This window comes from Chiloscyllium punctatum, chromosome 15 (genome assembly GCF_047496795.1).
Source record: "Chiloscyllium punctatum isolate Juve2018m chromosome 15, sChiPun1.3, whole genome shotgun sequence".
NCBI classification, from domain to species: domain Eukaryota; kingdom Metazoa; phylum Chordata; class Chondrichthyes; order Orectolobiformes; family Hemiscylliidae; genus Chiloscyllium; species Chiloscyllium punctatum.
Genome location: NC_092753.1, coordinates 81,758,906 through 81,770,925, shown reverse-complemented (window position 1 = coordinate 81,770,925; position 12,020 = coordinate 81,758,906). Strand labels below are relative to the sequence as shown.

At 41.9% G+C, this 12,020-nt stretch overlaps 1 protein-coding gene across 3 annotated transcripts in view; it reads right to left on the bottom strand.

The window, feature by feature from the left end:
• LOC140486454 (lebercilin-like protein) overlaps window positions 1-12,020 on the bottom strand; it is a 91,100-nt gene that overhangs the window by 28,220 nt on the left and 50,860 nt on the right. For all 3 annotated transcript variants that reach the window (XM_072585639.1, XM_072585642.1, XM_072585640.1), the window contains one exon: window positions 4,418-4,511. In XM_072585639.1, the coding sequence (XP_072441740.1) occupies window positions 4,418-4,511 (94 nt within the window). The remainder of the gene's footprint in view (window positions 1-4,417; window positions 4,512-12,020) is intronic.

Here is a 12,020-nt window from a genome sequence, read left to right as displayed (position 1 = left end):
CGTAGCTGTGTTGATTATCTTAGTAGTGATCACCATATAAGATTCTGAAACAATATGGTCGATATTGCATTGGAGTTCAGCACGTGCCAATGATGGAGCATGAATTTGCCGCTGTAACTCTCCAAATTTCAATAGTGGCATTCCTGGAAAAGGCCAAATGCATACAAGGGTCTAGAAGTTGGGCCATGTTGCCTTATTTCTGGGGCATAACATGGCTAAGGCTTGAAAGTAGCATTAGTTATGATCCTGACATGCCACTCCAGTTTGAAAGTCCTGGCAGGAATAATCAAACCGTAGTCTACTACTTCCAGAAGTCATCAATTTTTCCTAATGGCTTCTCAACTTGTTTTCTTATGTTTCCTTTCTATCACTTTAATCTCTTGCCTATATCCTACTTGACTGTAATTCATTCTGATTCATTATTATTATCTGCTTTATTTCTTCATCTATCCTTAATCACTTTCATTAAGGAGATACATCACTGGACCTAATGATCAGGTTACAGCTGCTCAAATAACCTGGTTGTGTCATGATCAATACAAATTTCCAATAATTTATGGTGTAAAAATATGGGGGTTTTTTTGTAGAAAAATCTAATTCATGTTTTTCTGAATGAAATTCACCATTCCTGCAATTTCTGGGTTGTTATCTACAAACAAAATCCATAGATATACTAAAACCATAAGAACTTTAATTCTTAACAGTACCCTAAAATCCACTGTGCTCTTGTGTATTTATTTGACATTCAGCCTCCAGCCTGGATGAGCCTGGAGCCAGTGTTTTTGCCAGAAACTCAATACCATTGCAGTCAAATCCATAATTTTATTTATGTCCTTATTCTCAGAGTTCAATAGTGTGAAAACACAGTTTCACATTGTGAGTTTACAACTGTAGATCCAATGCATTACAGGTCATTCCAGACACCAGGCCTTGCAATATATCCTCACAAACTCTTTCTGAGATACAGTCCTAATCCATTTTCCTATCTTGGTATCCTATCTTTGTGCATATTTATTTTGGTATCCTTCTGTAATATTGTCTAATTTACACTGGTTCTGCAGTTTCAGCCCTCAGCAGCCAACTGCCACCACCATTGCTGAAAAAAAGACACAGGTTTTCTAAACATTTTGTCTTTAAATTGAGGCTGGCAGTTAACTGTTATTCATCATGAATTGGTGTATCCATAATGACAATATCTCTACCAATCAGAGTTCATTTGCCAGCCAATCAGCACTCTCCTCTCATTCAGCAAAACTTTTTTTCCCTTGACACTGGTATTCTTGCAAAATGCTAAACATGCCTTTTAACTCAAGTTTTGACCACCAAACAACTAAGATGCCGTCACCAATATTAAAGTTTTGAGTAACCATAGCGCCGTTTTGAGTAACCATAGCGCCGTTTTGAGTAACCATAGCGCCGTTTTGAGTAACCATGGCGCCGTTTTGAGTAACCATGGCGCCGTTTTGAGTAACCATAGCGCCGTTTTGAATAACCATAGCGCCGTTTTGAGTAACCATGGCACCGTTTTGAGTAACCATAGCGCCGTTTTGAGTAACCATAGCGCCGTTTTGAGTAACCATAGCGCCGTTTTGAGTAACCATGGCGCCGTTTTGAGTAACCATAGCGCCGTTTTGAGTAACCATGGCGCCGTATTCTGGAATTCTCCTCCTAATCAGCTCGCATTTTGCTCTCCTCTCCTTACATTTCCAAAGGCCTTTTTCTTTAATCATGGCTTCAGTAAGATCACCTAATCTTTCAATTCCCAGTCAGTGTCCATTTTTGTATTCCACTCCATCTTCCTTCTAGCTTCTGTATTTTCCAGAGTAATTGTAGGTAATTTTAATACCAAGCATAGAGATGTCGATAGTAATACCTGCTTGGATTTCCTGTAGGTGGCTGTGAATTTGAATGACACCAATAATTTTAATCTGCCTGCACAACTAATTTAGATTCTCAGCCAACCACAACAGCAGAGTGCCTTGCAGAACGACAAGGTTTCACTCAATGAAGAACACTGATTCTGTATCATATTGATCAGAAGAAAATAAGTGCTATAAATTATTTAAGTGAACAGCTTGACTTGATAATGTGTGAAAAATTGAGCTAGGTGACTTTTTTTATATAGGCGGCAGACTGTAGATACTTTCTATGCTTGTGAGTATGCACACTCAGTATAAAGATATTTTTAAAAGATTAATCATAGTATAAAGTGTTCCAGGACACCCAAGATGGAGAATTAGTGGGACTGGGACTATTTATACTCTCATAATTAAGTTAAAATGTATTTCTCCAAACACCCTTTCTACCTATCCCCAGCCTCAACTCTATCCCAATTAGCTTTTGCTTAGTGATGGCACTATAGCACCATCTTGTGCACAGTTTATAGCATATCATTAAAATGATGCTGCAACTCTTCATGATTCTTCAAAATTTATAATAAATCTCATTTATGAGTCTGGCATGACAATCAAAAAGCTTGACAAATTGGTTTTATTACCTGTTCTGTCCTTTCCTGTTTCATGCTGGTTGAATTACTTTCATTAACAATTAGAGAAAGTAGTTTTTAATTTGTTCCCTTTTCAAAATTAAATTTCTTTAAAGAATATTACAAATAAATTATCACACATGTTGCACAGGCTGTGGTAGAGTAAGTCAAAGATAGGCTGGACTCAATTTTCAAATTTCAGAAATGGTCCAAACCATTTCACTTCCAATTAACTATTTTGAAGTGCAATAACTTTGATTTGGTTTGATTTATTATTGTTACATGTACCTGGATATAGTGAAAAGTTTTGCTTGCAGTACAGGCAGATATACCATACAAAGTGCATTAGAGTAACAGAAGAATGAAGAGTGTAATGTTATGGTTGAAGAGAATGTGCACCCAAGAAGGAAATCAGTGTTAAATTTAAAATTTGTGACACCTACTCAGAAGTCTAATAGCAGCAGGGAAGAAGCTGTTCTTGAATCTGTTGGTATGTGTGTTTAAGAACTTGTATCTTCTGCCTGATGGCAGAGATTGGAAGAGATTATAACCAATGTGGGAGGTGTCTTTGATTATGTTGGCTGCCATTCTGAGACAGCGAGAAGTATAAATGGAGTCAACGGATGAAAGGTTGACTTGCGTGATGCACAACTCTCTTGTTTGTTATGGTCCTGGGCACAGCAGTTGCCATACCAAGCCAAGGTACACTAAATAGAATACTTTCTATGGTGCATCTATAAAAATTGATAAGAGTCTTTATGGATGTGCCTAACGAATTAGGCAAAGGTAGTAGTCCATTTAAACTCAATAAGGAGGTCGTCAGGAAATTATTCCTGATGAAGGGCTTTTGCCCGAAACGTCGATTTTGAAGCTCCTTGGATGCTGACTGAACTGTTGTGCTCTTCCAGCACCACTAATCCAGAATCTGGTTTCCAGCATCTGCAGTCATTGTTTTTACCAAGGAGATCATCAGACAACCCTTCAGAAACTAGTAGATTTCCTTTTGTATTCTTCACTGTGTCAGAGAATTACAACAGTCATGTAGAGCTGGTTTCACAGACATTTCCAAAATTAAATATTAAAATGAAGAACCTGACTTAGCGAGCTTTAAGAATGTGACTCTTGACAATGCAACCTGTTGTCAACAGATTATGAAGGCAGCTCTAACAGGAACCACTGAAACAGGCAGACAGAATCCCGATTTGATGCCTTAATCAGAAGATAACATCTCAAACATTCCTTCACAGAAGTGTTGCCTAGATTTTGTGGTCAAGTCATAAGCTCGGGTATGTTTGGGGCTATGGAAGGGTGTAGAGGAATGAGGCAACTCATCTAAAATCCTGATATCTGAGGGACCCAGATGCCCTAATAATGATAAAGGCAGAATTCCATGAACATTTTCTTTTTTTTTCCAGCCCAACATACACCTAAGTTATCAGAGATAGTTTCTAATCACTGGGAGAAATCAAGTTTGGTAATGCAGGAAGTGTGGGGTGGCCACTAGTCACAACAAGAGAGAACAAATAACATTAAGATTCTGATAGAAGGTTACAGAGCTGAAACATTAATCCTGGGAAACATGGCTATTACCTGTTAAACGTAAATCACGCCCCCAAATGCAGTGTAGAGCATGATTTAAATACAATGGTGAAGCGTCACCTTTCTTCCAAGCTATGGTAAAGATCATTTGAGATGGGTTGGGTTCAGTTCCCTGACCTTTAATATCTAACTTCCTTGACTCTCTCCTGCTCATCATAGAGAGTTAATTTTGAGGCCTTAGAGAGAGATTTGAACCACATCTTTCCTGACAGTGCTGTGCTAACTCTGCAATATATTCAACAATAGATCTGAAACACATGAGGGTTTGACTTCTGAATCTATTGACAAAATGTTATGGAACAACTTTGTGTGAATACACTTAGATTAATCTACCTTTATGTCTTGTTGATGACTGACTGTTCTTTGAATGATCCAGCAGCATTCGATTAGCATAGATGTTTCTCACTCCTAGCTGCCTTTGTTTTTCCTAAGAAAAAATGACAATTATTATGAGAAATGTGCACAGTATACTCACCCATATGAAATGTCATCGAAATAGAAGCACCACACATTGTATTGTATAATTCTGTATTACATTTTACAAGCAATACAAAGATCAAGTATCTGAACAGCAGCATGTTTGTGTATGATTTATTGCAAAGTTCATTATATGAACTTGGCTGCCATGGCAGACAGAAAGGATTAAATGCAGGGTTAGCTTGCTCACAAGGGAGCTGTGGGTTTTGACACCAAACCAACCTTGACTGTTTTCGTTTATCTTAAGTGTTATGGACCAGGCCCGATCCCTCAAAACATTTTTAATCAGGTAGCCCAGACTGTAACTTTGCTATTTATTTAGGGAAGTGTATAGTGTATATTCCTGGAGTGATTTAGCTGATTTGAAGACCAAGTTTTAAATAAGTAGAATTTATTTATAAAATTACGGAATGAAACACAAAGAACAGAAAATACCAGATAACATATCCTATCTAAAGTAACCAACAGACTATCCTGACTTAATAATGCCGTTCGGAAACTATTTGCAACAGTCCCAGTACAGGGTAAACACATCCCTAAGCACAAAGAATGAAAATGAAACAAACCAGGCTTTGCATTAGAGAGAGAGAGAGAGAGAGTACCTGGCTGGACTTGCCCCATCAGACTTTCTTAACACACACTGCTGCTGAACTGAATCAAAAGCTCTAATCTAAATGAAGGCTCGCTACACAGCTAGATGGCTACTCCCCTTTGATTGTATTGTTTTTTTTAAAAGATATGAAAACCCTAGGCCAGAGGCATTATCTGTTAGGGGTAAACAAAAAGGGCCACAACAAACCTTTCAAACACAGCCTAGTTGGAGCTGGCCAATTACCCCCTCTCTGGGGGAAAAAAAACTCAAGGGCATAGTAACCTTTTAAAAAGACCAACACTGTAACATAATTATTGCTGCAACTCCGAGAACAGATTGCCAACCTAGTATAAGAAGAAGCTGTAGATGGTGGGAAAGGGATCATAAGAGTTTAAAATGAAACAAACTCTATTGTTTGAATGGAGTGTGGGGTAGAAAAACGTGAGCATTTATTATTGCAGTTTGGTTCAAAACCTAAAGACTTGTTAGACTTTTGCACTCAGGTTCTAAGCTTCACCAGTCTCAAAAGTATTTTGTAGTGGGTCTACCGAAAAATGAGATTGTCACACAGATGAAACATGTATCTACAATACATACAACATCATGACCTAACAATCCCATTCACACCATCTGGGTAGAACAGCCTCTGAGTGTTAGTGTGATAGATCACACGCAGGTACTTTGGTTTGCCCTGTTTGAGAATATCTGGCTCTAAGCTAGCCTATAGAGATTTCAATCTGTTTACTCCTACACATGCTGCACCAGTCCAATGTTAAAATAGCAAGTAGTTGTTACATGGAAGTCTCTAATGACAACAAAAATAATAACATTTATCAGAGCTAAAGTAGGATTAATCAAGAAAAAAATCCAACACAAGAACTGTCGGCTGTAGATTCTTGCAATGCACATAACTGTATAAAGAGTTTTTTTAAAAGAAAACAAATTGACGTTTCTTAGTTAAATGGGGACACAGATAAAAATTTGAAGATGAGAATTGAGAAGTTTTGCTGTAGGAAAGTGGTTATCCCAAATATTCAGTATGTCAACATGCAATAACACACAGACCAGAAAAATCCCAGGTTCAGCCCTGAGTTGGCTGGCCATAATCAGGGTCACTCCAGACATGCAATACTGGCATCAGAATCCTACATCATAAAGGGGAAGAAAATGGGCAGAGTTTTTACTGCTGTTTATTGGGCAGAGTCTCTTGCTGAAGCTTGCATGTGAACATTGAGTGGTAGGATTGGATTATTGTTCCATGTGTTGACCAAAGCTTACAAAGGAGGGTGCATTTTCTGGGCCACCGCAGTTCCTGCAGACCTACTTTCCTGACAAACTATTCGACAGATGATTATACATGTGAACGACTCAAACATATATTGTTTTCCCCATGCTTAATGGCAGACAAAGCACATGCTTGTGTCTATTTTAGTTGAATTTTGTTGGAACAGATCACTAACCTATCGCCAAGGGCTGTAACAAGAGGGGTCCACTCCACATCAAGCATAACTGGCCTGTCCAGCTCTTACTGCAATGGGGAGGATTTACAGATTTTTAATTAGCCTATCTGGCCTTGTTACAAACACACCTCCAATGGCCATCAAATCCTGGAGTCATTTTTATCACATAGCTTTCAGCTCAGCGCATTCATTTATATGCCACAGAGCATATAAATGAAGATTCTGTACCAGGACTACTGGCAGTTCAACCAATGCTGGATGGGCCCAAAGCCACTTCATGACAGGTTGAGATAAATATACTGCTAAAATCCAAATTCAGTTTGTTTATTAGACCAGTACATTAACCAGATAAACCACGGTACCATGTACCTACTGTCATTATCTGCCCAGATGTCAATTATGAAAGATATGCAGGAACAACTTCCCCTCAGGAACAAGAATTTCCACCTCAGAAACAAGGATTTCCATTTCAGAGAGCTTGATGCTAATCTGAGGCTGACAACTTTCTAGCACCAGTAGTGTCACCAGGGGCAGTGTCCACTTCAGGTCCTGTGCCAAAGTCAAGACGAGTTGTAGCAGGTGAGTCAGGGATCTCCTTGGTGTTAAGGTGGCAAGGCGTGAGGTGAACTGGTAATTCTGTAGTTGGATAAATCCTGGCTACCACTGCATCAGTTCTTAAATGGGAAATTGGTCAGTTGGTTCACTAGTAGTTAGGCTGGCTGACACCACCCTTTTGGCTGGTAAAATTGTGGTTGCAGCTATTGGATGAAAACCCACGAGGGAGAGAGATAAAATCATACATTATAACTGTACAGATGCCAGTGATCTGCTGATTCCCATTGGTGTTTACCTCAGCTTGAGATGAGAATACAGGTGGAAAATTATTTTTGAAAACCTATCATCACACGTTACACGTCTCAAGAGGGGAAAACAGAATTACCTGTTTATAGGCCATGGTTATGAAATCGCACTCATGCCTGTTAGCAATAAGACACATCAAAAACTCTGCATACAGTCTCACCATGAATTTCTCTCATTAATTTTAATGGATGGAAAATGGTTTGGTGCACACCTGCAGTTTCCTGACGTGTGTACCAAGTGGGTGAGGCTTCTTAAAGTAGGACCAATGTATGCACCTAAGGACAATTTACAATTCTTGGCTCAAGATTTACTGGCTGTGTAAAGGGAGATTAAGTAATTTGGGCAAGCCAGCACAGGCTTCTCTTTTCGGTGTTAACTTGTAAGACTTACATGCCTTGGCAAGCTGCTTTACTGCACACAACTGACAGAGGAGATCTGGAAGCAAGTTGCTCAGAAGGGATTTATAAAAGTGTAAAGAATCTCAACAACAGAAAAGTGACAATACACAGACTTACATCATTACAGACTGGCAGTTTAGTCTGTGAATCCTCGTTAATTTTTGTTCAAAGCACATCATTGCACAGAATTATTCCAGAGTTAGTCTCATTCATTCTGTGTTCATAGACTGTGCCAGGAATGTGGTGGGAATCCAGTTTATTCACATAAGTGAGGATGTTGTGCAGTTGCAGGAGCAGAATAAGAAGAGGCAGAAATTCCGGGGTTTTTTCCCTCTGAGACATTCACAATTATGACATACAAACCTGTGCCAATGATTTCCTTATGGAGGATCCCTGGCCTTGGTTCTGTCAGAGTGAGGGGTGTAAAGGGTGGATACCTCCTGAGTTAGAAGGTGGGATCAAATATCCCAGGAATCCTCTCTGACAAATTCTTAATTAGTGAATAATATTTGGTGAAGAAGGAAATCAATGATAGAGTATGTAGCAATAAACTAGGAGAAAGTGAGGACTGCAGATGCTGGAGCTCAGAGCTGAAAAATGTGTTGCTGGAAAAGCGCAGCAGGTCAGGCAGCATCCAAGGAGCAGGAGATGCTGGAGGCTTCGGATTTGTTGTAGGTACTAGTTGTCCTGGTTGGGTCCAAATTTTGTTGGTCTGAACGTAGTCCGGAGTCCATGCGGGACTCCATGATTCCTGAAGAAGGGCTTATGCCAGAAACGTCGATTCTCCTGCTCCTTGGATGCTGCCTGACCTGCTGCGCTTTTCCAGCAACACATTTTTCAGCTATGTAGCAATAAACCCAATTTTAGAATTGTACCAAATGTTTGAGAGGTCCCTTGGGACCTTGGCAAGTCTACCCTGTGAATTTCCAACATTTGAAATCAAGAGGACTCTAATTTCTCCGTGTTGTGTGATAAGTTAGCAGTTAAGTTTTCAGGGTAAAAACAATGACTGCAGACGCTAGAAACCAGATTCTGGATTAGAGTGGTGCTGGAAAAGCACAGCAGTTCAGACAGCATCCGAGGAGCAGGAAAATCGACGTTTCGGGCAAAAGCACTTCATCAGGAATACAGGCAGAGTGCCTGAGGGTGGAGAAATAAATGAGAGGAGGGTGGGGGTGGGGAGAACGTAGCATAGAGTACAACAGGTGAATGGGGGTGGGGATGAGGGTGATAGGTCGGGGAGGAGGGTGGGGCAAGGTTGCAAAGAGTACAATGGGTGGATGGGGGTGGGATGAAGGTGACAGGTCAGAGAGGAGGGTGGAGTGGATTGGTGGAAAGGAAAATAGGCAGGTAGGACAAGTCATGGGGACAGTGCTGAGCTGGAAGTTTGGAGCTGGGGTGAGTTGGGGGGAGGGGAAATGAGGAAACTGGTGAAGTCCACATTGATGCCTTGGGGTTGAAGTGTTCCGAGGCGGAAGGTGAGGCATTCTTCCTCCAGGCGTTGGGTGGTGAGGGAGCGGCGGTGAAGGAGGCCCAGGACCTCCATGTCCTCGGCAGAGTGGGAGGGGTAGTTGAAATGTTGGGCCACAGGGCAGTGTGGTTGATTGGTGCGGGTGTCCCAGAGATGTTCCCTAAAGCGCTCTGCTAGGAAGTTCCCATATCCCCAATGTAGAGGAGACCGCATCGGGAGCAACGGATACAATAAATGATATTGGTGGATGTGCAGGTAAAACTTTGATGGATGTGGAAGGCTCCTTCAGGGCCGTGGATGGAGGTGAGGGAGGAGGTGTGGGCACAGGTTTTGCAATTTCTGCGGTGGCAGGGGAAGGTGCCAGGACGGGAGGGTGGGTTGTTGGGGTTAAGTTTTACAGTACTAGTAGAGATGGTATTACTACCATCACATTCCAAATTAGGAATGGGAAGCTGGCCAAAGTTCCTGCTCCAGGTTGCGAATTAGGAACTCCAGCTTGGTGTGCATCTGTGTGAACATTGAGGTGAACAGATGTGGTAATGTCATGGTGAACAGCCTGCTAACATTTTGAACATTAGAATGGCTATTTGGATGAGTTATCAGAATGGAACTAGCACAGGTGGAACAGTAACCCAGCTAGGATTGCTAATTGTATCTATACTGACATTAGAAACTTGTTATTCCTCTTATGACTGTTGTTCATTATTAGATTTTCAATTTGCACGTGCCAGAGTTTGATCTTATATTTCAGGGGAAAAGGTATAAATTTTAAAACAAATCATGTATCACATCATATTTGCTTTTGCGATTGTGTTTGCTCCTGTAGCTTAGTGGGCGGCACGGTGGCACAGTGGTTAGCACTACTGCCTCACAGTGCCAGAGACCCGGGTTCAGTTCCCACCTCAGGCGACTGACTGTGTGGAGTTTGCACGTTCTCCCCGTGTCTGCGTGGGTTTTCTCCGGGTACTCCGGTTTCCTCCCACAGTCCAAAGATGTGCAGGTCAGGTGAAGTGGCCATGCTAAATTGCCCGTAGTGTTAGGTAAGGGGTAAATGTAGGGGTATGGGTGGGTTGCGCTTAGGTGGATCGGTGTGGACTTGTTGGGCCGAAGGGCCTGTTTCCACACTGTAATGTAAATCTAATCTAAAAAAAAATCTAAATCCAATCTAAAAATGCACTAAAGCTAATTGGGGAAAAGCAATCTGAGCATAAGCAAGTCAAACTCAGATGTATGGGTGAATTGATGAGTGGCTGACTGTTGTCAATGCGCCTGATGGTATCAAGTATTAGTCGAGAGTGTGATGCTGGAAAAGCACAGCAGGTCAGGCAGCATCTGAGGAGCAGGAGAATCAACGTTTTGGGCATAAGCCTGGATTCCTGAAGAAGGGCTCATGCCCGAAACATCGATTCTCCTGCCCCTTGGATGCTGCCTGACCTGCGGGGTTTTCCAGCACCACACTCTCAACTCTGACCTCCAGCATCTGCAGTCTTCACATTCTAGTAGGTATCAAGATTACCCACAGTGTTTCATTGTCTGATTTCTTGTTTTTCATTCCTGTTTAAGAACACTTGATGCAGGGGTTAACATACAAGCAAGGATAAAGCATTGTTTAGCTAACAGGGAGTAGATAGTCGGGGAAAATAGTTCTTTTTCAGGCTGATTAACCAATGGAGTGATACAGGGATCCACGGTGGGGCCTCAACTATTTTACAAAATATATTAATGACTCGGATGAAGGGACTGAGTGCAAATGGAGCTAAATTTGCCAATTAGTGAACTTGCTACAAAATAAATAGGAAGCAAAGTTGTGAGGAGGAGATTAAGAGTCTGCAAAGGAATATAGATAGAGTAAGTGAGTGGGCAATCATTTGTCAGATGGAGTATAATTTGGGAAAATATGAACTATTTCCAATAGCAGTTTATTATTTAAATGGAGAGAGATCCAAAGACCCAAGGCTAATCCTCTGGGAGAAAGTGAGGACTGCAGATGCTGGAGATCAGAGCTGAAAATGTGTTGCTGGAAAAACGCAGCAGGTCAGGCAGCATCCAAGGAGCAGGAGAATCGACGTTTCGGGCATGAGCCCTTCTTCAGGAATGAAGGAAGTGTGTCCAGCAGGCTAAGATAAAAGGTAGGGAGGAGGGACTTGGGGGAGGAGCGTTGGAAATGCAATAGGTGGAAGGAGGTGAAGGTGAGGGTGATCGGCCGGAACGGGGGTGGGGGGCGGGGCGGAGAGGTCAGGAAGAAGATTGCAGGTTAGGAAGGCGCTGCTGCGTTCGAGGGATTTGACTGAGACAAGGTGGGGGAAGGGGAAATGAGGAAACTGGAGAAATCTGAGTTCATCCCTTGTGGTTGGAAGATGAGGCACTCTTCCTCCAACCGTTGTGTTGCTATGGTCTGGCGATGGAGGAGTCCAAGGACCTGCATGTCCTTGGTGGAATGGGAGGGGGAGTTGAAGTGTTGAGCCACGGGGCGGTTGGGTTGGTTGGTCCGGGTGTCCCAGAGGTGTTCTCTTAAACGTTCCGCAAGTAGGTGGCCTGTCTCCCCAATATAGAGAAGGCCACATCGGGTGCAGCGGATGCAATAAATGATGTGTGTGGAGGTGCAGGTGAATTTGTGGCGGATATGGAAGGATCCCTTGGGGCCTTGGAGGGAAGTAAGGGGGGAGGTGTGGGCGCA